This window comes from Microcebus murinus, chromosome 18, assembly GCF_040939455.1.
Source record: "Microcebus murinus isolate Inina chromosome 18, M.murinus_Inina_mat1.0, whole genome shotgun sequence".
In the NCBI taxonomy this organism is placed as follows: domain Eukaryota; kingdom Metazoa; phylum Chordata; class Mammalia; order Primates; family Cheirogaleidae; genus Microcebus; species Microcebus murinus.
Window position 1 is genome coordinate 19,159,309 of NC_134121.1, and position 27,350 is coordinate 19,186,658.

The 27,350-nt window shown below is 56.1% G+C and overlaps 3 protein-coding genes and 1 long non-coding RNA gene across 5 annotated transcripts in view; 2 read left to right on the forward strand and 2 right to left on the reverse strand.

Annotated features, from left to right (window-relative positions):
• On the forward strand, positions 1–3,663 carry LOC105857927 (uncharacterized). Its single transcript, XR_001147909.3, has 2 exons — positions 1–122; positions 2,045–3,663. It is a non-coding gene; the product is annotated as an uncharacterized LOC105857927 (long non-coding RNA).
• Positions 3,664–5,001: 1,338 nt separating this feature from the next.
• Positions 5,002–6,642, reverse strand: OVCA2 (OVCA2 serine hydrolase domain containing). The gene is made up of 2 exons (XM_012740666.2): positions 6,366–6,642; positions 5,002–5,998 (listed from the first exon to the last, which is right to left on the reverse strand). Exons 1-2 carry the CDS (start codon positions 6,547–6,549, stop codon positions 5,499–5,501), a joined length of 684 nt encoding a protein of 227 aa, XP_012596120.1. The 5' UTR covers positions 6,550–6,642; the 3' UTR covers positions 5,002–5,498.
• Positions 5,865–15,470, reverse strand: DPH1 (diphthamide biosynthesis 1). Of its 2 annotated transcripts, XM_012740658.3 has the most exons (13): positions 15,372–15,470; positions 13,262–13,414; positions 13,078–13,141; positions 11,356–11,477; positions 10,762–10,919; positions 10,485–10,606; positions 8,854–8,922; positions 8,283–8,439; positions 8,051–8,151; positions 7,456–7,534; positions 6,990–7,130; positions 6,723–6,830; positions 5,865–5,998 (listed from the first exon to the last, which is right to left on the reverse strand). In XM_012740658.3, the coding sequence occupies exons 1-12, from the start codon at positions 15,430–15,432 to the stop codon at positions 6,741–6,743; spliced, it is 1,317 nt and encodes a 438-aa protein (XP_012596112.2). In that variant the 5' UTR covers positions 15,433–15,470; the 3' UTR covers positions 5,865–5,998; positions 6,723–6,740. The 2 variants fall into 2 exon arrangements, with proteins under 2 accessions (XP_012596112.2, XP_075850369.1); XM_075994254.1 differs by lacking the exons at positions 11,356–11,477; positions 15,372–15,470 and having other exon boundaries at positions 13,262–13,276.
• Positions 15,471–19,412: 3,942 nt separating this feature from the next.
• Positions 19,413–27,350, forward strand: part of RTN4RL1 (reticulon 4 receptor like 1) — a 73,585-nt gene continuing 65,647 nt past the window's right edge. The window contains exon 1 of the mRNA XM_012740643.2: positions 19,413–19,900. Coding sequence (XP_012596097.2) covers positions 19,888–19,900 — 13 coding nt within the window. The 5' untranslated portion in view covers positions 19,413–19,887. The remainder of the gene's footprint in view (positions 19,901–27,350) is intronic.

Consider the following 27,350-nt stretch of genomic DNA (forward strand, 5'->3'; position numbering starts at 1 on the left):
GTGTGTAGGAGCCGCGGCCGCATGAATGAGCCGCCGCACGAGTACTACGCGCGCCTATAAAAGCCGCCGCGCCGGCGAGGCTGCAGGAGGCGACCGGGCGCTGGCGCAACGCAGCCCGCCAGGTAAGCGGGACTGACCGACCGACGGGCCACAGAGGGACAGATGCGCGGACACGGACGGGAGGGCAAGGAAGAGACAGGCCGGGCGGCGGGTTGGAGGGCCCCTCCAGAGTGGGGATAGGGACAGGGTGGGGGGACAAGGGTCCCCTCGCAGCTGGTGGAGCCGGGCTGGAGGTGGACACAGAACCCCGCGCAGCACCTGTCCGCGCCTGGATGGAGACGCAGCCACTTCGGAGGAGCATCGAGTAGAGGACAGACCCCAGCGTCCCCACGCCTTTCCCTTGGGCTCCTGCGCCATCCTTCCAAGAAAGTGGGGTGAAGGTGCTGGCGCCCCAGGAGATGCACCCCCTACTCCCCGTCCCGGCAGTGCGGTGACTCAGCCTCACTGCCCCGAGCCGGCTGAGCGGGGGCGTGAGGAAGAGACAGACGCCCACCTGCCCGTCGCCCCGACCGCAGCTCTCTCGGGACCCCCGCCCCGCATTCTGCTGGGGCGCCCCCTCCCGGGCCAGTCCCGTCGGGCCGGGCCGGCTGCGCCCACGACTTCCCGCCTCTGCTATCGGAGCTGTCCTCTCAGGACCAGAGGGGGCGGGGCCTCGGCCCGACCGCCCCGCCCCACCCCCACTGCCCCCCCCCGCCGCCGGAAGTGCCTCCCTCTGGGACATCTTTGACGTCACACGACTCTGACGTCAGGGCCCGCGTGCCTGTCCGCGAGCGCTGGGGCGGAGAAGGGCGGGAGACGCGGGGGAGGAGGAGCAGCAGCGCCCCCAGCCGCGGGCGACGGGGGCACCCCGCCCGGACAGCGCGCCGGCACCTTGGCTGTAGACTGCTTACTGCCTGGGCCGCCCTCAGTAACAGTCTCCAGTCACGGCCACCGACGCCTGGCCCCGCGCCAGGACCGCGGACCGGCCGCCCGCCGCGCCCCGGGACCCTTCTGTCCCCCGGAGTCCCGCGGCCCCGCGCTCATGGCCAGCGCCGACGCTGTCCGCGGTGCTGATCCACCGCAGACGCGGCCACCGGGCCGTCGGGTCCCCAGTCCCCAGGGGCTGCGAGGGGGGCCGGCCCTCACGCACACTCGCCCAGCCCACGCGTCGCCCGGCGCCGGGCCCCGGGGCGCAGCCCCCTCCCGGCCCCCCGCCTGGCGGTCCTGACGTCAGCCTGCTCCGAGCTGCCGGTGCTGTCAGCGGCGCGTCCCCGCCCCCGCGTCTCCAGGGCAACCGTGGCTTTCGATTGTTACTGTGGGAACCGGAGGTAACAGTCTACAGCCATGGTCGCCCCGCAGCACGCCCACGCGCCGCGCCACGCCGCGCCCTGCCAGCCGCGGGTGGGGGAGAAGCAGAGCGGGAGGAGGCGGGGGCGGCGAGGCAGGCTCGGATGCGTCCTCGGGGCGCGGAGGGGGGAGAAAGACGTGCTGCGCCCGCCAGGAGGCGGCACTCCCTGGCCTGACTGCTGCGTGCCCACCGAGGCAGAGCAGGAAGCACGGTCTGCGGAGTGTGTGTGACCGTCAGCCTCAGTGACTGTCCTGTCCTCCCAGCCGGGCTATTGCAGCCAGGTGACGAGAAGCAGTAGTTCTGGGATTTTGTGTTCTTTCTCTCTCCTCGGTGGGAGGGACTCGGAGGCATGGAAGAATGTTGTCTGCCTCCTGGGGACTGAAGCGGGTAGATAGAGGAAAGTTTCCCTAAATACCCCACAACCTCCTTCTTCCGGGAACCCCTAGCTGAGCAGGCAGAGAGCAAGGGGTAAACCCTCCAATCTGTTTCCTGACAAAGTCTCAGCCTCCCCTTACTCTCCCCTCCCCCACTTTCTCCCTCTGAGCCAGGAGGATAATAAGGTCCCCAACTCTCAGGAAGCCAGTGGGGTTGTAAATTAATGTGGTCCCTAAAGCGTTGTCTGACTTTATCAGCATTCTCACTTCAGTCTATCTCCAGGTGCTGGATTCCAATTTGAGACTGTTTCTCAAATTAGTCCTAAAGAGGAGTGGGGCCGAAGGGGCCGAAGTCGGGTTGTGCCAGTTAAGAAGTGTGAGCAGTGATCTCTTCAAAAACATTTTATAGTGTGTGTCTCCTGCCATTGTCAGCATTGCCCACTGTAGGCGCTGGCTGTTGGATAGCAGGTGCGGACTTCCCCAGGGATAGTGTTAGGGATGATCAATGCGACCCAGCCCCATCAGCCATTAATCCAATTTTTCTTTACCTCTCCACACTCCCTCCTTTTCTAAAGTACTTCTAAGAAACTGGTTGCTGGGTTGGCCACGGTGGCTCATGCCACCTAGCACTCTAGCACTCTGGGAAGCTGAGGAGGAGGATCACTTGAGGCCAGGAGTTCAAGACCAGCCTGTGAAAGAGTGAGACCCCATCTCTACTAAAAGTAGTAAAAAATTAGCCCGTTGTAGTGGTGCATGCCTGTAGTCCCAGCTATTTGAGAGGCTGAGGCAGGAGGATTGCTTGAGCCCAGAAGTTTGAGGTTGCTGTGAACTAGGCTGATGCCACGGCACTCTAGCCTGGGCAACAGAGCAAGACCTTGTCTCAAAAAAAAACAAAAACAAAAAGAACAAAGAAGAAAAGAAACTGGGTGTTGGTTTTCCTGCTAATCAACATCCACTTGCTGCCCTATCACACCTCTCCCAGGATCCTGAGGTCTTAGATTAAAATGCATTTGATTCCAGATTCCAGTGAACATCTGTGGGCAGACTGAAGTGTGTGCAGGTGGGAATACCACACCAGGAATCAGGAGGTCCAACCTGGCTTCATCATCAACTGCTTATTTAAGGGGCCATGTTCTGTTTCTGAGCCTCCTGTAAAAACGGGATAATAATCACTTCTTCTTGGTAGATGTATTGTGAGAATCGAATAGGATCATGTAAGTAAAAATCTTTAAAACAGCAGAATGCTATTTCGATCCTAAGTATTCTATTAGGCTACTACATGTCTGTGAAGAGGAGGTAATGTTGGGAAGAAACGCCAACTCTGGGCACTTAGAATGAACAGAGGAGTGGGGTACACCTCCCTGAGCAGATGCTCTGGGCCGGGGGCTGACAGGTTCTTTGCTTAGAGTCACTCTCTTAAGAGCTTGAGGAATCCAAGGTGGAGTCAGAGGTAGAAAAGAAAAATGGTAGGGATCTTCTGAAAAGAGGCCAAGTTTTTTGCAGTTTGACCCCAGCTGGAGAATGTGGTCAGAGGGGAAAGATCCAGAGGACTGTACCATGAGAGCATTGTTCAGTATTGCATATATTAGGAAGTATATTTGGAAGGTGAAGGCCAGGCAGGACGTATAGCCCAACAAGTAGTGAGTGGTGGGTGTCTCTGTTCCTCTTCTGCAGTGCAGCAGAGAAAACAATAACTAGTAAAGGTCAAGAATGTGAGTTCTCAGATCTGAATCTAACCTTGGGTAAGTTATTATACTTAGTCTGTGCTTGTTTCCTCAGTTATAAAATTGGGTTAACAACAGTACTTACCTCTTGATGTTGTGAGATTAGGCAATGTTAAAGCTTTTGCTTATCACAGTATCTGGCATACAGCTAGTACTCAATAAATGTTACTACTATTTCTACCCTCTGAACCTCATTTTCCTTAGCTATAAATTGAAAATGCTACATCAATGATTCTTTTGGGAGGCTTGCTCTCCCTTCCTGATAGGTCACATGAGGATCACTGGGGGCTTTTTTTCAAATAACATACACTTACCAGAGACTTTTATTCTACCCTCTAAGGCAGTGGTTTTCAACTAATACTTGCTTGGTAATGACCAGGGGCAGTTTGTCAAAATGCAGATTGCTGAGTCCCAGTGATTCTGACTCAGTACATCGGGAACTGGCCCGAGGAATTCAAACTTTAACAGATGATCCTGATGTAAGTGGGCCCATAGAATCTGTGCATGGGGAAGAGGGCACAACCCCCTAAATCCTCTCTTGTTCCTAGTGAGCATGGTGGGAGACATCAATATATCCCACTTGTTGGGAACCAGTGGACCATATGTTTTCTCCCAGCTTGGACATTCTATGATTTTCAGAAGGAATTCTCATCCCAAACATGCTCACCTAATACTGCTCTGATCTACCCACCCCCACCCACCCCCTTCTAATTTTAAGCCCTGGCTTAAAATTCATTCCCCAATATCTTTCTCTCTCCTTTAATCCTCACAATAATCCCAAGTAGCACCAGCTGGGGTATGCAAGTCATCATTTTCACATCTTGGGAGTTTCCTCCTTTTGCCAAGGGGAAGACCCCTTAAAACACCAAGAACAAGGCAGAGGCCAACAGTAGCAAGGGAGAACCATCCCCACCCCTCCCAACAAACACACTGTTGTAAAGATTCTAAACTCTGTAAACTAGGCTTCTGTCTGGGTAGGTAATTTCAGTTTTTTTAAATCTTATACAGCTTGTCTCTGTAGCAAGGAACCTAGAACTTTGAGAAATAAATATTTAAGAGTTATACACAGGCTTATGTCTGGAAAAAGGAAAAAAAAGTAAATATAAAAAATGAAAAAAAAATTTTTTTTAAATTTAATATTCTGGTTATCAGAAGGATGGGCTGGAGCATTTGTTTTGCATCCCCTAACTCTAGTTCCTTTTCAGTTAGTTAGCTCCCTGATAATCGTGGGTGAGGGCTAGACAGGACTTGTGACCATTCATTAAAGGAACAGGCTTCTTGTGGAGTCAGGAAAGAAGTCAGAAAGCAGGGGTGGGGTGGTGCTGGAAGTAGGAGGAAAATGACAAGAGTGGGCAATCCTAAAAGTGTCTAGGAACAACTAGTTGCACTTCCCAAGGTGGGCTCCTTAGGCTTTGGCTGTAGTTACTGCAGAGTACCGTCAATCTCAGACACCCTGCAGATGGAGTCAAGTTAAGAGGTACCAAGGCCTCTTTTGCTTCAGTTTGAGACATAAAACTTCGACCAAAAATGTGTGAGTTTATTAAGCCAGTCTGTTGCATAAATAAATTAAAAAAAAAAAATGTGTGAGTGTACATGTACACATATGCATGAGCTTGTCCTGGGCCTCACAACTGGAGACACCTCCCTGCTTGGTGCTGCCCACGAGGCTGTGTGTATCAGGAAAAAGATGCTCAAAATCCAAATCACCACTTTATTGTGTAGCAGTCACAGTGGTGCCAGTCCCTACTTTTCCCATGTAACCTTTCTCTCATCCAGGGCTCTCTAGGCTTTTTCATGTTTGAGTATCAGAAGTCACGGGCAAAGTCCATTAAGGCCTTCTGCTCCCCTTTTCTCAAATACAGGACAGTGCTCAATTTGAGTCCTGAGAATTAATGTTGCCTCTTAGCTGGTTGTGGCAAGGAGCACGAAAAGCAGTAGAGGTCCCAGGAGAAGGCATAGATTACAGAGGCTGCCCCAAGGGGAGATGGACGGGTAGAGACATTTGTTCATCTTTCACTCTGCAAACTGGTCCAAGAACTTGAGGTAGGCCTGGCGCTGGGGTGCAGCCGCTGGAATGAAGTGGCCACCAGAGTGCGTGAGGGTGATGGCTCCAAGGAATCGGCTCGCCAGTTGCATACTCTCCTGAGAAGGGATGACTCGGTCAGTGTCCCCAAAAACATGGAGTGAAGGCAGTGACAAGGGGCCCTGCAGGATGGGTTCTTTGAGGCCAAGGCCCCGAGGGCAGAAACCAGATACCAGGATGATAAATCTCGGCAAGGGGAAGCGGGGATCTCCCGCCTGGCCCAGAGCACACACAAGGGCTGCGAGGGCGGCACCCTGGCTGAAACCAAGGAGCCCGTCAAAAGGCCCCAGCTTGTTCAGTGCCTGTGCCACCGTTCCCAGGGCCTCCTCCAGACCCCTGCACACTGTGGGCTCTTCCAGCGCGGAGAAAACGTCTGCGTCCTGCTCTGAAAACCACCAGCCTCGAGGCTGCTCCTCCGAAGGGCAGGGCCCTACAGCGACACAGGAGAAGAGAACGGGATCAGGGCAAGGGGAACTTCAGAGGGAAAGAAAGGACAAGAGGGAGGGAGGGTTTGGGGATGACAGGGAAAAGAGAGGGAACTCGGGGGAGAAAGGCAGAGGGAAAGGCGGTGGGGAATAAAGGCACCGGCGTGAACTGGAGGCCGCAAGGCGGATGAAGGCGGAAACCTGAGAGGGCAAGGGGCAGTTGAGCGAGGGAGGCGGGGACAGGGGAAGTGAGGGGTGTGGGCTGCGTGGAAGGAATGAGGGGACGGTACAAGGCGGGGGTATGCTGAGGGGTGTTGAGGGAGCGAGGCAGAAGGAGAAGACAGCATATTTCCGGAGCAGGGCTCATCTCACCGGAGTCTGGGCCGGCACCCTCGGGGCCCGCCGCGTGGGGAACGGGGTGCGGGCCACTGAGGCACACGAGCTCGGCGCGGCCCCGCAGCGCCTTTCTCAGCGCCCCAGTCTTCTCGCGGAAGCCCAGCTCGCTCTGCCGAAAGCCCGCCAGGCACAAAACCCGCAGGGGCCGCTTTGCGGCCATAGCGCCGGGCAGCGCGCCTCAGAGACACCGGAAGCGATCTTTCCCCGAGCGGAAGTAGAATTATGTGAGGGGAGGAACCAAGAGCCGGCACCACCCTGAAGGCGGGCCCTGGAGCGGGAGGGCGTCCCCATGACAACGGGAGGGGTGGGGCGCAGCCCGAGCCGGGTGGGTACCTGCAACCCCTGAGCGTCTCAAGGAGCGAGCGGCGCCAGCTTCTCGTCTCTGCAGCTGCAGTCCTCGCTAGCCACGGCTGGAGAGGGGCGCGCGCACCCCTCCTGCACCTGAGGTCGCAGACTTTGGTCAGGGTCTCGCTTCTGCAACGTCCTCCCATCCGCTCCCGTGCATTTCCCGTCGCAGTCGCAGGGCGGCGGCCTCGGCTCACGTCGCCAGGGAGGCCCGTGCCAAGGCGGCGCCCAGGGCTGTCCCTCCTCCCCGCCTACCTTCCCCTGCACTAGCCGGCCCCGGGCCTGGGGGGGCCGGTCCCGCCCATGGTTCACAGTCCATGGCCCCAAGGAGCTGCCGGCATAGAAGTCCATCGGGTAGGGCTGCTGCCAGGAAATGTCCCTCAGGGCCACGGCCGCCTCGGGGAGGAAAACAGGACAATAACATTTGCCAACATTTTTCTGCGCCTGGATTATTGAATTCAATAGTCACAATGGCCTAAGAAGAAGATTATTATCCCCATACCACACAAGGAAAATGTGTGGCCCAGAGAGGTTAAGGGACTTGCCCAATGCCACACAGCTAGGAAGTAGCTCAGTTGGGGGATTCAAGACAGTCTGACCAGAACCTGTGAAGATAACTTACATGCTGCCCACCCACCCCCACTCCACTTCAGACGCCTCCGTTGAGAACAAGGTGCAAAACACCCACTCTCTCCCGGAGATTTCCAAAATTTGGTGTTACCTCATAAGGTGTCAGCAGTGGTTTGGGGAAGGCTGTGCCCCAGTCAATGGAGAGACGAGGACATGCCACCTGCACCCACCTGGGAAGGAAAGCTAGGTGAGACCCTCGGTCGCCCCCTCTCCTAGAGCATGCTGAAGAACATGACAGTGTCTCCAACATACCCATTAATTAATAGAATGTATTAATCCTAAAGTAAAGACTTTCACCTACTGCTGTATAGAATACTATATTGTTTCTTGTTTTCTCTTGTTCCTTCCACTGACTATAAACTCGCTAGGGCAGCTCATTTGTGATAGTATCCCCAGAACCAAATTTAGTGCCTGGTATAGTGCTGGTGTCAACCACCCCTTGAATTCAATGTCACGCAGAACAACTGTGACATTGCCATTGGCTTTGAGCCCCAAAGCCAGACAAAGCAGGTATGACCCATAGCCAAGGATAACCCCTGCTGAGTAAATGCTCTGTAAACATTAAAATTTCATGACTATGGAAGCTATTCCCATCAACTCCAGCCTTCAGTATGTGTGGGGCAGAACCGAGCTTCTAAGCTGCTTTAGCTGGGTCCAAGCTAGGTAGCTACGGTGGGGAAACTTACACATCCACCTCAGGAAGTAGGCTAAGCTTGCTGGGGAAGATCTCAGAGAGCAGCAGCCTCACAAAGGGAAGTCCCAAGGCTCGGAGTCGAGATTCCAGGTGCTGTTGGGAGAGGAAGGCAGGGCTGGGGTCCCCATGATCAAACTGCCAAAGTTAAATCCCTTGACCCACTGATTTTTCCAGCGGGTTTCCAGTCAGTCCCCTCCTCCAGAGGCCATCCCAAGCCCTCTGACCTCCAGGATCTTGGGACTGCCCTGGCGGCCCAAAGTGCCCAGAATAAGGCCCCAGGATTTAGCCGAGCGGGCAGTGGCTATGGCTTCTTGGCGAGCAGCCTGCATGCGCTGGTGGTCATAGTGCTCTCTGGACAGAACTTTGCTGTATGGGTCGTACCTGGAAAAGAAGCTGCCAGGGTCACTGTGACAGCCACTCTCAGGACTCCTGCTGAATACACAGCTCCTGACTCAGCCCCTTGGGAATCCTGAAACTTCAGGCCCCGAGCAGGTAATTAGGAACAGAGGCAAGAGCAGGCATTGCTATTGGAAAGATAAGTCCCACAGCTGGACCAGACAGGAGTTGGGGAGGGTTTTAGGACCTCAGTGTGAATCCCAAGGGATGGGTGGACAATAGCAGCCCTGGGCCTAATGCCCAGATCCTGGCCCCAAGTGCTTCAGCCCCAAGTGCTTCAGTGCTTTAGCGCTGGGGACTGTTTAGTGCCTGGAGAATGAGGAGGTTTCAGCTGACTGAGGGCCTCAGTGGCAGGCAGTCCCACCCCTTGCCAGCTGGTCAGCCCAGCCTAGTCCATACCGGTAAGCGGGGACATGGGGGTTGGCAATCATGACAGACTCCAGATGGAAGCGGCCATCTCCAAGATACCTGCAGGGCGTGGAAAGGAGGCTGTGAGTGTGGTGTGAAGCACCAGAAGAGGCACCCGCTGGCTTTCGGAAGTCGGGAGGACTGAGTTTTCAGTCCTGACTGTGCTGCTGCGTATAAACTGGGACAACCCATCATTTCACCTCTTGGGGTCTTGGTTTTATCATGGGTAAAATAAAGAATTTGAATTGGATGACTGGAAAGTCCTTCTAGTTATGTAATATAGACTCTAAGAACCACCCCACCCCCACCTTCTGGGGGAAGAGTAAAGGAGCATTCAAGGCCATGGTAAGGCCACCAGGGGCTCCAGAGATCCTAATTTGGAAGCTGGGGAACAGATTGTCCCTTACCAAGCTCAATACAGATGTGGGAAGTAGTGTTCAGGGTGTCATCTATGCTGTAAATGAGGCTGCAGGGTGTATACCAGCTACTCTTTGTACAAACTAGCTCTTGTGTCATTACTGAGTTAAAACAGCAGCTACTGTTCATTGGACGTATGCCTTTTATGTACCAGGCCTGGCCTAAGTATCTGATGTGAATGAGTTCGCTCAGTCATTTCTAATAGTCCTCTAAGATATCTATAGCATCCCCATTTTACAAAAGATACACCTGAGGCTCAGGGATGTTAAGAAACTTGCCCCAGATTATCCAACTATTAAGCAATGTAGCAGAGGCTTAACCACCAGGCTTACCAAGCATGCCCTAGGAGATGCTGTGTATAACAGCACTTTCTCAGGCTGTGGAGACCCCAGAGCACGGAATATAATCTGCCTGCAGAAGCTCCTTTTCTCCCTCTTGGAGACCACATCTCATTTTGATGAATGGCCAACACTCAGGGTATCCCTCGCTCCAACACACACCTTGAAGGCCCCAAGAGTAGGCATCTATGAGCTCAGAGTTATGCAGGCACTGGCACGGGGGCATCCCCCTGGGGGAGCAGGACTGCCTTGTCTGGGCTGGGGAAGGCCCTGACGTGGCCTGTCTAGGGGCAGGGGTGTCCTGTGTGGGTGCGGCAAGGCCTGTGGGACCAGCATCCAAAATCCCAGAGCTAGGATTGAGTCAGGGAGTACCCCTCCCTCCCATTAGCTAGGAGTGGGGCTGCTCCCCTCCCCAGTCCCAGCCGGGGGAGCTGTGGGCTCTGAGGCTGGCTGCATTCACACAACATTAAGCATTTCCATTACCTAAAATAATTAGGCGGCAGGAGACACGCTGCTTCTGCTTGTTAGCTGTCCGGATGCTAAATTAATGGGGCTGCAGCCTGGGCGTGCCCATCCATCTTCTCCAATTATGTTCCCACCATTTCTAGCCCACCCTCACCCCCCCATCAAGCCATCTAATTCCTGCCCCCACCCCGGGCATAGCTTCCTGGAGAGTGGACTGAGCACTGGAGAGAGAGACAGTAAGCCTGAAGTCTAGTCCCTGTTTGGTCCCCACCTTGCAGTATGACCTTGGGCAAACAGGTAGGGAGCATTAGACTCCATTTCTGTCCTGTATGATAAACCTCAGGCTCCCTCCCAGGGTACATTTCCTATGTCTCTACGACTTGGCCCCCACTTTTAACTTACACAACAGCCTCCACCTCTTTGGGCAGCCGGGGGGACGTGCAGCCTAGAATCTCCCCAGGGGACAGGGGCTTGCACTGTGGGACACTCACTTGATACTCAGCTTTCAGCTCCTGGGCAGCTGCCTGTAGGGATAATGAGGGAAGGGAAGCAAGTAGCTGGGGAAGGAGGGACAGGGCCAGAGGAGTGGCCTGGAGCACCTGGCATGAGGACCCAGGGGTGGCCTGGAGAGTGGGTGCTGTCTGCCTCCTGGGCTGCTGAGGACCCTCACTCCACTCACCTGCAAGGTTGACACAAACTGAATGGTGCTGACAAGAGCAAGGACACTGGCTGGGGGAAAGGTGAGGCGGATGGAGTCCAGTAGGTGGGTAGTGTCTATCCGGATGTCCACAAAGACATACAGCACCCGGAAGTCTTGGGCCGAGGTGTCCATGGGAACTGAGAGAAGGGCAAAGTTCAGGAGACTTTGTTTTGGAAGGCCGGAGGAACAGAGGGCCTGACCCAGGCTGAGGTCTCTAAGCAGCCAGGACCAGTGGCTTCAGCCTGAGGGTAGAATGAGGAGGTGTGAAAGGAAGGGGTAACAGGTCCCCTAGAAGCTCCTTCTTGGTCAGCCTTCTCTGTCATTCGGCCGGGGGCCCAGCCTGCTCTACCACCAACAGCCTTTCAAACACCCGCATCTGGGACAGCAGCACAGTTTCCAAGGCAACTGAATCTAAAGGCAAGATCCACCTGCAGAGAAGGAAGGCCAAGGCCATTCCAGAAACCAGGAGGGACCTTGTGCCAGCAAGCAGGACAAGAAGCACTGTGAAGGAGATTAGCGTGCAGCCTGCCTCCTGCTAGCCCTGCCAGGCCCAGGTGTCCTGGCCCACCATACCCAGGCAGCTGTGGCCATAGTGCACCAGGAAGTCAGCTCCGAGGGCCCTTGCAGTAAAGTCATCCACACAGCAAGCCCCGTAGGTCACATCACCCATCACCATCACTTCGGCCTCTGTGAACCTGTGGGGGCAGGGATCAGGGTGGGGAATTATGGGGCAGTGACACAGGGTTGAGGTAGGAGAGAACTAACCCTGTGGAGATGTCTCAGGGCCCAGCTCCTCTCTCCCTATCTCTCTCAATTCCTTGGGTTGGCAGCTGCCACTTCTGCCAACAGAGAGTAGGAGGGGCACAGCTGCTACCTCCCTCAGCACTGGCAGCAGCTCCTGGAACTGCTGCTGCACGAGGACGGTCTCTGTAGCACCCTGATTCCTTTGCGCAGGCTCAGACTGCAAGAGGGACCCCCAAACCCCAGCCTGGCATACATGGGGTCAAACATAGACCCCCCCAGAGCAGTGAGCATGCAAAGGTACCCACTCCCACGTCCCAGCATGGCAGTGTTTGTGGGCATGGATATGTGGATACACACAGCCTCCCCCTCGCCTGGACCCCCACTACCTCCCCACCCATGGGCAGGGCCCCGGGTGCCCAGGATGGGGGACCCATGTACAGCTCCCCCACAGCACATGGCACCACCCACACGCCTCATGCGTCAGGACGAGTGGGCTCTGGCCAGCACACTGCCATGGGATCTGCTGCCAGGCCTGAATCACTAGGGGACGGGGGTAGGTGGGGAAGACCCAGCACCCCTGAACTCGCCACAGGAACAGAGCAGGAGGACCAGCTCTTACCTGAAAAAGACCCACGAGGGGGTGTAGTGCCTGGCTCAGTGATTGGGGTCCCCCCATCCTCCCCCTGTGGGTATGGGGGGGCACTGAGCTGCTGCCAGTCAGCCCCCTCCTCCACCCCCTTCCCCAAATCAGGCTGTGCACAGAAGCAGATTATTCAGCTCCTTAGAATGCAGCCCAGGCGTCTGAGTCAGCCAGAGCACTTAATTTTTTATAGATTAAAATGTATGCAAATTGGCCTGAGCCCCAGAAAGCATCCCCAAGGGGCAGAAGGGTGGGAGCAGGGAAGTGAGTCTGTGGCACAGCATGGGGGAGCCGGATGGGGGGAGGGCAGCAGCAGGGAGGTGGGAGGTTCCCAGCACGAGGTGACCTCCCCTTTCTCCTTCCCCTCCTCCCTGTTCCCGTGCTGAGTTCCCGGTTCCAGATGGCTGAGCACTCACCCTCCTCCCAAGGATGTCTCATTGTATTGAAGAAACTTAGAATAAGGAGGGTAGAGGAACTGAATACCTTCTCCTAGGCACCTCTCTCCCCCTGCCAAACCCATCCTGGCCCTACTTCCCTAAACGCACCAGAGAAAAAAGGTGAAGGTGACCCCCAGCCAGACCTCTCGCTGACCACTCAACCCTTTTCAGGGTCAACTCTGAGAATTCTTAGCTTCCTCCCAGGTCCTACCACCTGGTCTGGGCCCAGCTTTGTAGATACAGGGATTACCTTCTTCCTCTCTCCCAAATTTTTTAGGGGAGGGGAGATTTACAGGGACAAGCAGGGATCAGCAAGTAGGGAGTTTTGTTTTGGGTTTTTCCCTTAATGTGTAAATGGTTGTGGGAGGGGAAGGGGAAAGGCAGAGGTCCAGAAAGAAGAAATGATGCCAAGAGGCAGGGCTGGAAATGAGCATGGGAAGAGTCTGGCTCAGCTTCAAGTGCCCCAGGCCTCACCTTTCCAAGATATCCACAATGGTGCAGGCAAAAAGGAGGAGCCCTTCAGGCATTTGCAAGGCCACTGCAAGAAAGAGCAGAGACATGAGAGGTGGAAGACTAGGGAGAAACTGCAGGACACTGCCCACTGTCAGGGTCAAGCAATCTCCCCACCCCCATCCCAGCTCAGTGCTTAGGGGCTCACCCTTCTTGGCCTGGGCTTGCTGGATCCTCCAGATGGTCTTGGGGATCTCAAAGTTGTAGTTGGAAGGCAGGACCTGGATAGCTGCCTGTAGCTGGGGGTTGTTCAGGATCTCAGGGGGAATCTGATTGGCCAAGCGGCCCCTAGGGGGCCGACCTAGGAGGAATACAAGGCCTGAGTCAGTGTCTGGCCTAGACAGCAGCTAGATCCAGCTAAGCTGTTAACTCTACCAAGTTTAAGGATCAGATCCCAGACACCAAGAGGGTTGGCCCAAATTTCTTCCCCACTGAATTCGTCCTGAAGGATGGTACATCCAATTAAGCCAGGAGGAAAACTGCATAATTAAATTTCATGTTGTGAGATTATTGGCAATCAAAGACTTGAGCCCATGGGATATGGCTCACCCCTTGCCTCAGGGGCCACAGGGGACTGAGGAGCAAAGGAGAGTAAGACTGCATCCACACAACTGCTCCTCGATAGAGAATAGTGTTGTGGAAAAATCAAGAGCCTAGCCAGCCCAGCCAGTCTGGAAAATGTCCTCCTTCTCCACCCCTTGAGAACACCTTGAAGTTTTGAGGTTGTAGATAGCAGATCTGTAAGCAAACTGTTATGCATAAGTACTAATTTAAAAGACTGCTCTCTGAGTCGCACTGAGTATGAATTCCTGCACTTTTTTCTCTCCTTATCCTTTTTTTTTTCTTTTTAGAGACAGGGTCCTGCTCTACTGCCCAGGCTGGAGTTCAGTGGCACAGCTATAGCTCACTGCAACCACATCCAAGGCTTGGGCTCAGGTGATCCTCCCACTGCCTCCCAAGTAGCTGGGACTACAGGTGCACACCACCACGCTAGGCTAATTTTTCCCTCTCCTTATTTAAAAGGGAAATAAACACCATTCATTTAACAAACTTAAGAGTTCCTTGGTCCCATTGTTTGTCCTTAATCCTACCCCAGGAAAGATGGAAAGGATACACTCTAGTTAGGACTGTGGACATACAGATAGGACAGAAAAATGACCTTGCCCTTTAGGGGCTAGCAGTTTAGTGGAGCAAAAACAGGTATACAAATAATTACAAAACCCCAAAGAAAGGAGAAAACATTGTAGCCCCTTAGCACGGCTGCAGCCCTTACTCTGAACTCATCCTACTGCTCACAATTCAACCTAAGTTAAATCCTCAGTTCTGTCTTTAGGAGCCAGACAGTTTGGGGATGCAAAAAGGCAAGAAATTAATTTATTCAACAAATATTTATTGAGCCTGTATATATGTGCCAGAATTTCTGGAAGGACCCCTCACTATAACAGTAGGGATCCTCCCAGAGCTGAGCCTTCACCCACGGTGTAGGGGTGGGAGTGTAGTGGAGAACTAGCCTGGCAGGCTGGGGCCCTGAGACCAGGTTTGAATGTTACCACTGCTATGGTTTTTGGTCAGCTGTTTCAAAGGCCTTAGGCAACCAGCGCAGCCTCTCTGGGCCCCTCACAGAACCTCCTCTGACAGGGCCAAGTCCCTAGTGGTCGTTGGTGTGGGAGCCAGCTAGCCTTAGCAGCTCAATGTGTCCTTTGGGCCAGCAGGTACCTCCTCCTTTATCACGTGGCTGTGATCTTCTGTTTACATCAGTATTCCCAGGTACACTGAGATCTCTGAGGGCAGAGACTGTATTCTAATCCCTGTACCAAGCGCAGGCCTGGCATTCAGTGGGCACTTAGTTAATGCCTAGTGAATGAAACCATGTGTCTCCTCCTCCCTGAAAGCGTTTCCTGACGGCCCACTTATGAAGTGTGGACCGCAACTGGCTTGGTCTCGCCCGTCCCTCCCGGTGGGGTCTGTCTTATCCGTCAACCTTCACGCGTCTGTCTGCGGGCCAAGGCAGGACGGTAGTTTCTGATTTGAAGATTACAAGAGCCTAGGAGGGGGTACTCTCAATCGCGCCCTAAGGCCCAAAAGAAAAGATCGGTCCCCCCGGGCTCCGGTGACAGCGGCCCAGAGAGTAACAGCGCGGACTTCCGGATCTAGCTGAGAAAAGCGCCGCCACCGCTAAAGGGAGCCGGTCTCGTCCCTGACTTGGGGGCCCCACCCCGAGATGTGAGGTCCGGAGGCCGCAGCGCTGCAGCACCCACCTCTGCCAGGGCCGGGTCGGCCGCCCTGCTCCGCTGCCTCGGACACAACCAGCGCCGCCATCGCTCGCCCGCCCACGTGGGACCAAAAAGACAACGCTGGGAGAGCGCGGAGAGCGCAGACATTGCGATCGATCGCCGATCGGTCATCGAGGGGCGGGGATTCTTGCTGGGCGGGGCCGTGGAGGAGGAGATAGGGGCGGGGCTATAATGGGCCCCATCTCCGCCCGGAAGGTCTGGACTCCCTCGGTATTCTAGAGGTTCCCGACTATGACAGCTGCGCTCTACCAGTGACCCCCGTCCCCCACGCCTCTCTCCGGCCTGGCCTGAGCTTGGCACTCTCGGACCAGTGCTCCCCTGTGTGCTGACTGCCTGCACGAGTTGTACAAGCTGAGTCCTGTGATTAGGGACACCCACCAGGCCTTCCTTCACCTCCCTTCCCAGTCACCCTTCGGTAAGCAGGGTTCGGTCAGCCAGCCACACAGTGGGCCGCATTCCCTACTTCAGAGGACCCCACTGCGCGGCAGGACAGAACTGAGGGCCCAATCGCCCAGGTCCAAGTTGAGAGTCTTGGTGCAACTTCCCCCAGCTCCCCAAGTGCCCTTATCACCTTTAGAATTGACCAGGTAGTTCCAGTAAAAGGTGCACATGGGAGAAAACTGCCACTCAGAGGAAGGTGGGAGCTTGAGGTGCTTTCCTGGGAGAGTAGGGGAGCCTGAGGACTCCATTGCCTAAACCCTCTGGATCCTGGCCAGCCTTTGCCTGCCTCTCAGGCCTAGATAGACTTTCTCCTAATTAGTGTCCAGAGCTCCTGGGACCCCGAAGAGAAGGCAAAGCAGCCAGTGAGACAGCCTTGACCTTTGGAAGAACAAAGTATCTGCAGGACTAGCCTCCAGCAAAATCTGCCCCAGGAAGCAATGGTCCCCCAGGGCTTTTTGCCCACCCAGCCCTCAGGCACCATCCTCCTCTCTCTGAGTGGTGCTGTGAGCACAGCTGGCCCTTTAAGGCAGCTCTGTGGCCTCGGGCTCCCCCAGAGGCCCTCCCTGCTTGGAAACCCCTAATTAAGGTGCAGGGAGAAGTGAAAACAAGCAGCCAAGCACAGGCCCTGCCTGGGAGGCTACCCAGGGAGGAGGGATGGCTAAGCAGGCTGGGAGTGAGCAGCTGAGGGGAGGGTCAGAAGGGCCAGTGCTCTGCCCTTCAAGCTGGTGGCATCAGAACAGTTATAGCTTTGGGCAGGAATGGAGCCAACGTGGGTCCCAGGGATACCTCTCTCACCTTGATAAGGGTCCAGCCTGGACTTTTCCATTTCCCCCAGCTTCTCTGGACCCCCTGTGTGTAGGATCTGAATTTAGGGAGCTCAGCCCCTCCCTCTTTGGGACACCAAGGCCACACCTGTGGGAAGCTTTAGCTCTGGCTGCAGCATCGAGTTCCAAGGGGGAAGGATTGGCTCTAACAGAGCTGTGGCTTCTTTCTAGTAGGTGCCACATCCCTTAGAGCTGTTCCCTCATCAGAAATGGGGCCCATTGCTATGGAGAGTGAGTTAAAAAAAAGAAAGAAAGAAATGGGGCCCCTTGATGAAGAAGGTTCTGTACTCTTGTAATGTTGTCCTGTAGCCTCTGTGCCGAATGAGCAGCCAGCCCTGGCCCCCATTAGGAAACCAGATGATGCCTAGGAGAACTGGACATCAAGAACAGACAGGAAAGCCAGGCACAGTGGTACATGCATGTAGTCCCAGCTACTCGGAAGGCTGAGGCAGGAGGATTGCCGGAGCCCAGGACTTCAAGGCTGTAGTACACTGTGATTGTGCCTGTGAATAGCTACTGCACTCCAGCCTGGGCAACATAGTGAGACCCTATCTCTTAAAAAACAAACAAACAGATGTGGGAATGTTCCCTAAGACCTTGCAGTGCAGGACATTGGGGGCTGCCATTCAGCTTGGGCTTAGGACACCTCCATCTGTCCATGGGGGGGAGGGTCTCCCTGCCTGAGTTACTCAGCAGTCTGAGTAATTACTGACAAGAAGGCAGGCACAGTGCACCCCCACGGTATACCACAACACCCTCCTACAGTCGCCCCCACCCCCTGGCTGGACGCCAAGGCAGCACCCAGTCCTCCTGAGGCCTGAAATAACTCTGCTTCTCACACTTACGCCCAGCCCCAGCCAACTTTGCCTAAGATGCTGGAGTTTGTGGGCTAGGGGGTCATGGGGAGGCGGCTTGGGGAGGTGGAAGATGGATTAGTCCACATTCAAGCCCTGATTCAGGCCCATACTTCATCCCTGATTTGCTGTGTGATATTGAGCAAGTTGTTCAACTTCTCTGGTCCTCAGCTTGCGTATGGAGGGCCTCTGCAGCTCTCAATGTCACAGAGTTTAGGTCTGGTATCTGCTCGGCAGGGCTCAGGCAGGGTGTAGGGCCAGCACGGCCTTGCAGGTGGTAGAGGTTAAAGGAAGGAATGCCCTCACTTTTTGTCTTCACCGGAAGAGGGACCAATCTTATTAATCCTCAGAACAAGGTTACTTCTCACCTTCAAGTACTTACACATTCTCTCCTCCTGGAATGCCCTTTTCCCTTCTCAGCCTGATGAACTCAGCCCTCAAGGCCTCACGCCAGGGACACCTTTTCTGTGAACATTTCCCGATTACCCCTTTAGCCCCTTACAGAGCTAGCAGAGCTGTCTCCCACACTTTGTGACTTCTGTCACATTCTGAGATGGCTTGTGGGTCTTTCTTCTTCCATCACACCATAGGTCTCTGCAAGTCCAAGTCTATATCCTTGGCTCAAGCCTGGAGCCCCAGTGTCACTGAACGCATGTTTTTGAGTGAATAAATGATACTGGCCTTCTTTTTGACCTTCCTATCTTGCCACATTTTCCTCTAAGGAGGACTTCAATTAGTTCTGTGCTTTGATGTCACCTGCTCAGCGCAGTCCCTGACCCTTCATGCCAGCTCCAGAAAAATACCCTGCTTGTTTTCCTTCCAAGCTCCATCTCATCTGGACTTTGCTCATTTGGTGCCTATTAGAATGTAAACTCCAGGAGGATGGGAGAAAGACCAGTCTCGTTTACCGGCTGAATTTGCAGGAATAGCAGTGCCCCGCACAAGGTAAACCCTCGGTAAGCGTGTGTGGACTGGGTGACTTGGTCCCCTCCGTTTCCTCCCTTAGAAATCCCTGTTATCCCAGGCCAGTAGGGGGTGCCAGCCTCCACCCGGGATCTCGCCTGGCCTGGACCTTCTCTACCCTCAGCCCAACGGGCCCGCTGCGGGACCCGCTTTCTAAGCGGTGCCTCCTCCATTTTCCGCAAATACCCCGGCGGGGTCAGTGCGCACCGAGCGAGATCCCGGCCCAGGCGGAGATGGCCCGCCTGCGTCCCAAATCGGTCCTTCCTTCTCTCTGGGGTTTGCAAGTGGGCCTCCCATGCTTGCTGTTCCTCACCTCCCCCAAAAAGAACAGTGTCCTGGGAAGCGGGTTGCGGGGCGGCTAGGTTCGCTGGAGCCGTTCTGGGCGAGGAAGAGCCGTCGAGACCCGAGGAGGAAGGGGCGCTGGCCGGGGAGGAGTTGGGGCGGGGGCGCGGACTTGGGATTCGGACTCTGGGCGGCGGTGCTGGCGTCCCAGCCGGTCGGCGGGGAGCACGCTTCCAGCTGCCTTTCCCGATGACCTCCAGCCGCGAAGGGCGAGCGGGCGGAGGCCGGGCTGCGGGCGCGGGCTCCGGGAAGCCCGCGGGGCCGAGGAGGGGCGTTCGAGTGGCCCGACGAGCGGCCCGGGGACTGGGGCAGGTACTTGGACGGACGCCGGCCGAGGATCGTCCCCGGGGGCGGGCACGGCGAAAACACCTTGGGAGGCGGCGCCGGGCGGCTGAGAGCCGCTGCCCTGGGAATAGGACGGCGCTCGGCACTGCGAGCTGAGAGCACTTTCATAAATTTTGTATGGGAGGCGCTCCGTGAGCGGGGGCGGGGAGCGGAGCTGGAGGGAGGGAGCTAGCGAGCGAGGGAGGGAGGGGGAGGAGAGGAGGGGGAAGCCGGGGGGAGGAAGGGAGGCGCCCCGCTCCACCGATCGCTCGGTCCTGCAAACGCGCGCCGGGCGCTTTCCCCGGAGCTCCGCGGTGCGTGCGAGCGCCCTTTTGCAGCAGCCGCGGCGGTGGTGGCCCGAGGGGGCGGAGAGGAGGGGGCCGCGGCCGGCCGGCCGGGGGGCGGCGTCCCCCCTCAAAACCGCCTGCAAAGTGCTCCGGGCGGCAGAAGCAGGCCGCTGGCCCCGCGGAGCAAGCCGCTCGCCCTGGGGCTGAGCGAGCGCGCGGGGCTGCCCGGCAGCGCCGCGGTTGCTGGCGGGCGCCGGTGCCATCGGCGCGGGGCTTGGGCTCACCATGCCCCTGCGGGGCCGGGCTGCCGGGCACAAGTGGATCCCCGGCTTGCCCCCACCTCGACGCGCTCGGATTAGCTGCAGCTGGCGCCCAGGGATTTGAATCTGGACCCCAGGAGGGAGCGCGCCTAGGCCGACTTCGGAGCAGCGGCCCCGCGGCCAACATGCTTCGCAAAGGTGAGTTGGAGCCGCAGGGGCAACTTGGAGTTGGATACGCACGGGGCAGAGCCACGAGCCCCAGAGCCGCCCGGCGCCGGGGCTCCGGGTCCGGGAAGCAGCTCCTGGTCGGCGTTGTTGGACGCACCCGCCGAGGGGCCGGTGCTGGAGCTCAGTTCCCGTCGGTTGTGAGACACGGGTTTGCTCCACGGGTTTGCTCCACGGATCAAGTGGCCAGGCCTAGGGACTTGGCGTGGAGGGGTCAGTCCAAGACCAGAGTGAATGGGCCCGTAATGAAAGGAGAGCCGGCCTTCTGGGACCTTTTCTTTGCTATTATAAAGTTTTGCACTTGCAGTCCCCATCCCTTGAGCGGACACACGCCCCTGCTCCTGCCGCTTCGGCGGGGCCGGGTCCAGCCCGCGCTCCAGCGCAGCCAGCGGTCAGTCACCGCGCGCCCGAGAGCTCACCGCGCGCCCCAGCTCCCCAGGCGGAGCCCGGAAGCGGGCACCTTCCCTGAAGCCCTGCTTGGATGCCCAGGGACGGGCTCTGAGCACCCAGCGGCTGAGGGTGGGGAGTAGCCAGCGCCTGATGTCCGGCTCCTCAAACTTTCCTTACGCCTCGAACGGAGGGACGCGAAGGCGAAGGCCGCACAGGCAGTGTGCGCGACCGGTGCCAGGCTCAACTTGAGGAGAGCTGGCTCTGCGATCACCTTAGCCAGACTCCCCGGCAGCCCGGCCCGGTACCGAGCGCTGCAAAGTTGGCGCTGGCACCGGGGAAGTCCCGCCGCGCCCCCACGTGGTTGCCGCGGTGGGCGCTGTCCCCTGGGCCCAGGGAGGGCAGGTGACCACGCCGTGAGCCCCCGGGCCCCGCCACCAGCTGCTCCGGCTTCTGGGTCTGCCTCTGTCCCCTCCCAGATCCGAGCAGGCTGGGGCGTCCCGCCGGGACCCCCTCGTCGCTGGCCTGGGCGGCGGACAAGCAGCGGTGCCTGCGGCTGGCTGCCCCGGCCCTGCAGGAGCCGGCTGAGGCGGGAGCTCAGGTAGCGGAGGGGCCTGATCCCTGCGCTCCGCGCTCCAGCCTTAATCCGCCCCTGTTTCCATGGCAACAGACGGAGGTGTCGTAAGCACAGGATTCTGACCTCACAGCAGGATGGGGAAGGAGAAAACGGGCAGGGGGAGGTGGCAGAGGTGGGGGAAGCAGAGCCCCAAGATGGGCGGAGAGAAGCAGGTGTGGGGGAGACGGAAGAGACCCAGATATGCAGGGCAGACTGAAGGGCGAAGGAACCGCGCCTTGGGTGGGGGCAGCAAAGGCTGTGTGGTGGTCCCGGCTCAGGCCGCCCGAGCAGGGAAGCTTAGTTGCCCCATCTGTGGGAATAGTCTCAAACTTGCCTGTGCCTTGTGCCCTCCACGTGGGTCGGTGCAGTGCGGGGCACTCTCCCTGTGTGACGTGGAAAAAGTCTCTGTGGCTGGTTGGAGGAACTGCTTCACTGGTACACCCCAGCTCCTTTGCCCTGCAGAAAGTCCTTTCAGCAAGAAAGCGGTGCTGGCCAAAGTGTCTGCCAGAGAAAGTGCTTTTCACTGAGCCCAGCCTCGAGGCCCAGGTCTGAGAAGCCTGGGCCTGGAGCGTGCAAACTTGCCCCAGTAGGGAAGGCTCCCCAGGCAGTTTTAAAAGGCCGCCATGTCTGGGCTGCAGGTCTGTGATGGAGATAACAGAGGAACTGACATCTCATTTCCCTTTTGGTCTCTTGTCTTTTGGCAGTTTACAGTTAAAAATGAGCCATGAAACAGCCCACGCACTTTATTTATATGGTTTAGGTGCCCAGGGAGGCTCCAGCAGCCTCCAAGAGTCTCTTTCTGAGCGTGGCTAGCCAGAGGCCCAGCTCTGGAAGAGCCCGGTGCATTCTGGGAGCTGCTCCCTTGGGGGAGACTCCTTACCCTGCTCAAGAGGTGGCCACTGGAGGCTCAGCCATCACATGTGTTTGCCACTTGGGCTGTTTTTTCCTTCCTGCACAGCCTGGTTGGCGGGAGAGGTTCCACCAACAAAGAGGTTTGCATCCCGATTGGCCTAGGGAAGCAGAGCAGAGAAGCCCTTTGCTGGGCTGGGCTTAGCTTGGGTGGCCTGGAGACTGCCCTGGGACGTTGTGTGGGCAAATGACTTTTGTTTGGCCCTTTCCTGGGCAGGCAGTTTCTCCCTTGGCCCCTGATGCTGATCCCTTGGATTTGTTTCTTTTGCGCACACCGGACACTCAAGATTCTAGGTATGCACCCAGAGCCAAAAGTATGCCTGAGGCTAATGCCAAGGGAGGTGGCCATAGAAGTTTCTGCTTCTAGAATTGTTTCCAAAGGCTCCAAGCAAAAACATCATAGGATGGATCAGATAGTTTTTGCTGTTTCCTTGCCTATCCAATGCAGAGGCCTACTTGGGGCCCTAGACCTGAGGGAGTTTAATAATTTAATTATGATTTGGAAAAGGGTTTGAAAGGTGAAGAAAAAGTAGTCCTCCCTATATCCTTGGGGGAGGGAGGAAGAGAAAAAAAAAACTCTTATCTTTTTGCAAAGGGTAGAGATCATGGTCTTTTTTATTTTTTTCTCTTAGAGATGGGGTCTCACTCTCTTGCCCAGGCTGGAGTGCAGTGGCACAATCATAGCTCACTACAGTCTCAAACTTAGCAATCCTCCCACCTCAGCCTCCTGAATAGCTGGTATTGCAGGCTCTAGCCACTTCGCCCAGCTAACTTTTTTCTTATTATTTTAGAGCAGCTGCCCCCGAACCTTTTGGCACCAGGGAAGACATGGAAGACAATTTTTCCATGGAGGGGGCACAGAGATCAGGTGGGGATGTGAGTGATGGGGGGCACCTGTAAATACAGATGAAGCTTCACTGGTGCCACCCCTTCCTAAGTTTCATGGTTGGGGGGCAGACAGCAGAGCTCTGCAGCCCAGTCCCTAACAGGCTGTGGCCACGAACCACTACCCCGCCCCAGCCCGGGGGTTGGGGACCACAGTTTTAAAGACAAGGTCTCACTTTGTTTCTCAGGTTGGTCTTGAACTCCTGGCCTCAAGGGATCCTCCTGCCTCAGCCTCCCAAATTGCTGGGATTGCAGGCATGAGTCGCTGCACCTAACGTGGGCTTATGGTCTTGATAATGGAGTGTCCTGTGGAATTAGGGGGTTCAGTGGTATGAAGCCCCAGAGGAATATAAAGGCCTTAAATTGTGGGGGTCATCTCTCTGATTTCTGGTTGTCCTATTAAAGCTGGCTGTCCCCTAGCAGGACACTTTAGGGATTTGGGGATACTGCCTTGCATCTCTCAACGAATGGACTCATTTGTCCCCACCTCTGTGAACTAGACCAACCCCAGTACCGTATGACCCGGCTGCTGACCGCTTGGTAGCTGAAGGCTTCCGCAGCTGCCCTGCCTGGTTTCCCATCTCCTGGCCTACCCTGGCAGAACCAGGGATACAAAAAGCTAAGCCTCTGGTCAAGTGATGAGAGACAGGCAGGGAAAGTGAGGACCTGAGCCACCTAGCAACACTCAGGAAGGAAGGACAGCCTGCCTGGGCTTTTGTTTTTTGGCTAGATGTAGCCGCTTAAGGTCAGCATCTATGGTTTTCATTTTTAGAGCTATAAAAACAGAATGCAAATCAAGAGCCTCTGGGCTAATACAGAACCTTTCCTTAAAGTTTTTGTCTTGTTAAGCAAGGAAATAGAGTGCCAAATAGGCTTTGTTAAGTGGCAGTCTAATTAATAATTTAAAATCTTGTAACTGTCTTTCATTAGAATTTATCTGTACATCAACCACAAAATCAGTCAAACACACTCATTTATAAGTTAATGCCATCCCTGCATAATTCAGCAAGAGCTAGATTATAAGACCTGCAACCCAGGAAGATGCATTTTGTTCTCTTCGTTTTCATAATCAGGTGGGCTGGCCTGGTGGCCGCATTGGGATTCTCCTTTGTGGGAAGAAGGGAAGGCAGAAGGAGGGAGGGACCGTGGTGTTGTCAAGTGGCTGGTTGATTTGAATCCAGGGGTTCCCTAGGTGATCAGAGTGTCTCCATGCGGCCAGGTGTGAGCAGGCTCCATCTCTGCCTCTTGTTGGGGGCAACTAGGACTTAGAGCTATTGATAATATGGCAGGTGGCTGAGCTATTGATAATATGGCAGGTGGCCGTGGCCCCATTGGAGAGGCAGAGAGAAGAGTTTTCCATAGGCCAAAATACTCTTTTCTGATGCAGGGAAGTGTAGCGGGGAAACATGAGAGCCCTTCTCAAGAGGGCTGAGACATAAGACTTTTTAGCCTGAATCTGGTACAGACGTGGAATTTTGGTCTTCCCAGCCCATTTCTCTTCCAATCAAGGAATACAGCCTGGTAGAACCAATCTCCCTGAAACAGCTTCTTTCATTAGGAGCTTCTGGGCTGCTTCTTTCCTCAAAGCTCCTGGTCCTTACGCCAGAAAAGAGAAGCCAAGAAGAGGAATTTTAGGGGAGCACCAGGACACGCTGGCAGAGAAGAGAAGCAGAGGGAGTTGCTAAGTAAAGCCCATGCATACATTTTCTCCTCTGTAGCCAGAATAAAAGCAAGGACAGCAGAGCAATGTTTCCCTTGTGAGCCCAGACAATGTAGAAAATGTGTTTTGGTTCGGTTCCCGTCATGCCAACACCGGGCCGATTCCTCACTGCGGAGTTTTCAGGTTCATTTTCTACAGGGAAACTATTCATGATCCAAACTCCCAGCATGGGCTCTGGTTCCCCCACGGCGGGAGCGAGCTCCAGAGTTTCCAGTCTCTGCCCCAGCCTGCCAACCCCGAGCCCTCTGGGTGGCTAAATGGCACCGTTTATGGAAATCAGGTGGAGAACCAGAGCAGACATGCACTTTGATGCCATCAGAGGTTGTTGGCCAAGTTTGAGAAGAGGAAGTCTCAGTAGGAAAAGGCCAAGGCAGGGGAGGGGGCAGGTGTCGCCCCCTGAGCAGTGGCAGAGCTGACAGCAGATGGGATCAAGGAGGGGAGCTTTGAAGGGTGAATTTAACTCCCAGCTCTGGCCACGTCTCTGGGATCAGGGCTGAAAAGGACAGAGCAGCTCGCTTGCTGGAGATGCAAAGGAGGGGGCAGGCATCATGCAGGATGTCAAGAACGGATCTGTTTGGTACCATCTGCAGCGAAGTAGTGGTTAAGGTTAAAGCAGAGAGGAGATGACAGGGAGGGAACAGATGGCCGAGGAAGCAAAATAGCTGGCGAAACGGGAACAGAGCCTCCAGGGACGGTAGAAGGCAGGACCTCTGCGGTGCACAGTGCCTGAAGCAGCCCTTTCTTTCCTTGGGGTGCGATGGGCAGGCCACCCTGGGTAGAAGTGAAGTGAGTCCGAGAGAGGAATCAGGCAGGGACCCCAGTGTGAGGGCTTCCCCAAGACCTGGCAGAAGACCTAGAGAGCCTTTGGCGCCAAGGCTAGGGGTGCAGGAGCAAGCGCCTCCTTGGATCTCGATGAATGGGCAGAGGAGGCATGGCTGGCTTGGTGTCCATCATGGAGCGAGGTGAAGCCACTTGGGGTCTCACAGAGCGTGCCTGGCCAAGCCTGCTGGGAGGAGATTCGGATGCCAGCTGCAAACAGGCAGCAAGGAATGGACTGTTCTCCCTCATCTGCCTTGGATTCACTTTTGCCAATCCCTGTCCGCTTACAGCAATAGCTGCTTGTATTGACTGGGCACTTCTTATGTGCCAAGCCAAGTACACTCCGTGTCTTATCTCATGTCATCTCCATAACCACACCTCGAGGTCTGTCTGTGCTTATTCCTGCTTTTCAGTTGAGGAAACTGAGGCACAAGCAGAGGGAGTCCCTTGTCCTGGGTCACCCAGCTGGCACACTGTCGAGTCAGGATGCAATCCCAGGTCTGTCCGCCAAGCCCACACTCCTTCCCTTGCTCTCTCAACCTCTGCACTCCACTGTCTCACGTGCCAATCTGTCTTGATTTCTATGACATTTGCTTTGGGGGGTGCTGGCTGCTGCTGAATCATTTGTGGCTTGTTGCAGAGCTTCCTGGTGGTTCCTAGGCACTCCCTTCCTGGTGCCCCTCAGGAGGCTCTCTGGCGGGGACCTGGGACTCCTGGCTCAAATGTCCTCTTCCACCCTGTCCTCCTTTGTGTCTAGGTAGACACACCTCTCACCTCTGTCTCCTGCTCTGCCTTCTTCCTTGAGGACAGAGATGGGACAGTGGGCCAGGCACCCTCCTGCCTGCTTTCATGTCCCTGAGCAAGGCCCACGGCCAGGGTTTATTTGGGGGCTGGTCCCTGCTTGGGCTCTCAGCCTTCCCCCATAGGTTGATGTCCCTGACTCCCCTTCCAGGCTGACCTGCAGGACTTGCTAACGAAACCACCCTGCCCGGTGGCTGTCTGAGGAGCAACAGCTCCAGAACATGCCGGCCCAGGTGGGCGGCAGTTGGCAGGCAGGTGAGGCAGCTACAGGACTCCTCCTCCTGGGGGGCCTTCCCACAGCCTGGCCCCAGCCTGCCGGGCCAGGATGGCAGCTACAGGACTCAGTGCTGTCCTCCAGAAAGGGCTTCTCCTGTCCCCTCCCAGCCAAGGTCAAGTCCCGGGGAGGCCAGTTCTTCCTGTTGTTCTTTTGGAAGAGAAAAACAACGGAACAAGGCGGACAGGCTAGCTGCTCTGGGAGTGTAGAAGAGCAGAATCCCACTTTGGAGTGGAGTCACTCCCCCTCCTCCGCGCTGGGGCGGGTGTCTGATCCAACAGATACTCGGTGCTTCAGAGCCTGTGATTACTGTCTAATCAGTCAGCGAAGTTTGGACACAAAACTGCAAACAGCCCCTGCTATCTGATTCAGAAGAGTGACTCTGGAGGCCTCTGCACTGGCACAGCCAGAGCGTCGGCACCACACTGTGTGTATATGTGTGTGTGTGTGTGCAGAAACTCACCTGGTCAGCGTGCAACAGGGTGCCCAGAGTGTGCGCGCCAAAGGTCCACTGCCGCAGAGCAGCGCGCCCCGAGTGCACGGGAGCCTGCGTCGGCACGCACTCCTCCGTCCACTGGCATGGCGTGGTGCCACGGAACGCTGGTGAGCCACTCCGTGGGGGGCCTCCAGGAGTGGGCGGGCCGGCACCGTGCGTGTGTGCGTGCCACATGTCAGGAACAAAGCTTGCTCAGTGGGCGTGTGGCTCGCCCTCACAGGGCGTGGGTGGGCACGACTCACCGCGTGTCTGCCAGGGGACAGACCACTGCACCCCCAGAGACGGGCCTCTTGGCAGCTTACTGGGTTGATTCCAGTGGCATCATAGTGACAACTATTAATACACCAGCCAAGGTGAATCTGCAGGAAATTGAACAAAAAAGTCTTTTCCCAAGTCAGGAGAAAAGCCGGGCTTCCCAACTCTCGGCCCACCACGGCAGTGTGAAAGTTTGCCACTCGCTGCCTGCAACCCTGTCCCAGCGCTGTGCTGTCTCCCTCTGGGCCCCTGAGCCAGGCC

What these genes read in the sequence shown, in the direction of transcription:
- OVCA2 (XM_012740666.2), bottom strand. Translation starts at nt 6,549, where the DNA reads ATGGCCGCAAAGCGGCCCCTGCGGGTTTTGTGCCTGGCGGGCTTTCGG. An exon ending in GGGTGCCGGCCCAGACTCCG is followed by an intron (nt 5,999 to 6,365) that starts GTGAGATGAGCC and finishes GTGTCGCTGTAG; the next exon opens with GGCCCTGCCCTTCGGAGGAG.
- DPH1 (XM_012740658.3), bottom strand. Translation starts at nt 15,432, where the DNA reads ATGGCGGCGCTGGTTGTGTCCGAGGCAGCGGAGCAGGGCGGCCGACCC. An exon ending in AGTTTGTGTCAACCTTGCAG is followed by an intron (nt 10,607 to 10,761) that starts GTGAGTGGAGTG and finishes TTATCCCTACAG; the next exon opens with GCAGCTGCCCAGGAGCTGAA. An exon ending in CACTGCTGACACCTTATGAG is followed by an intron (nt 7,131 to 7,455) that starts GTAACACCAAAT and finishes TTCCTCCCCGAG; the next exon opens with GCGGCCGTGGCCCTGAGGGA.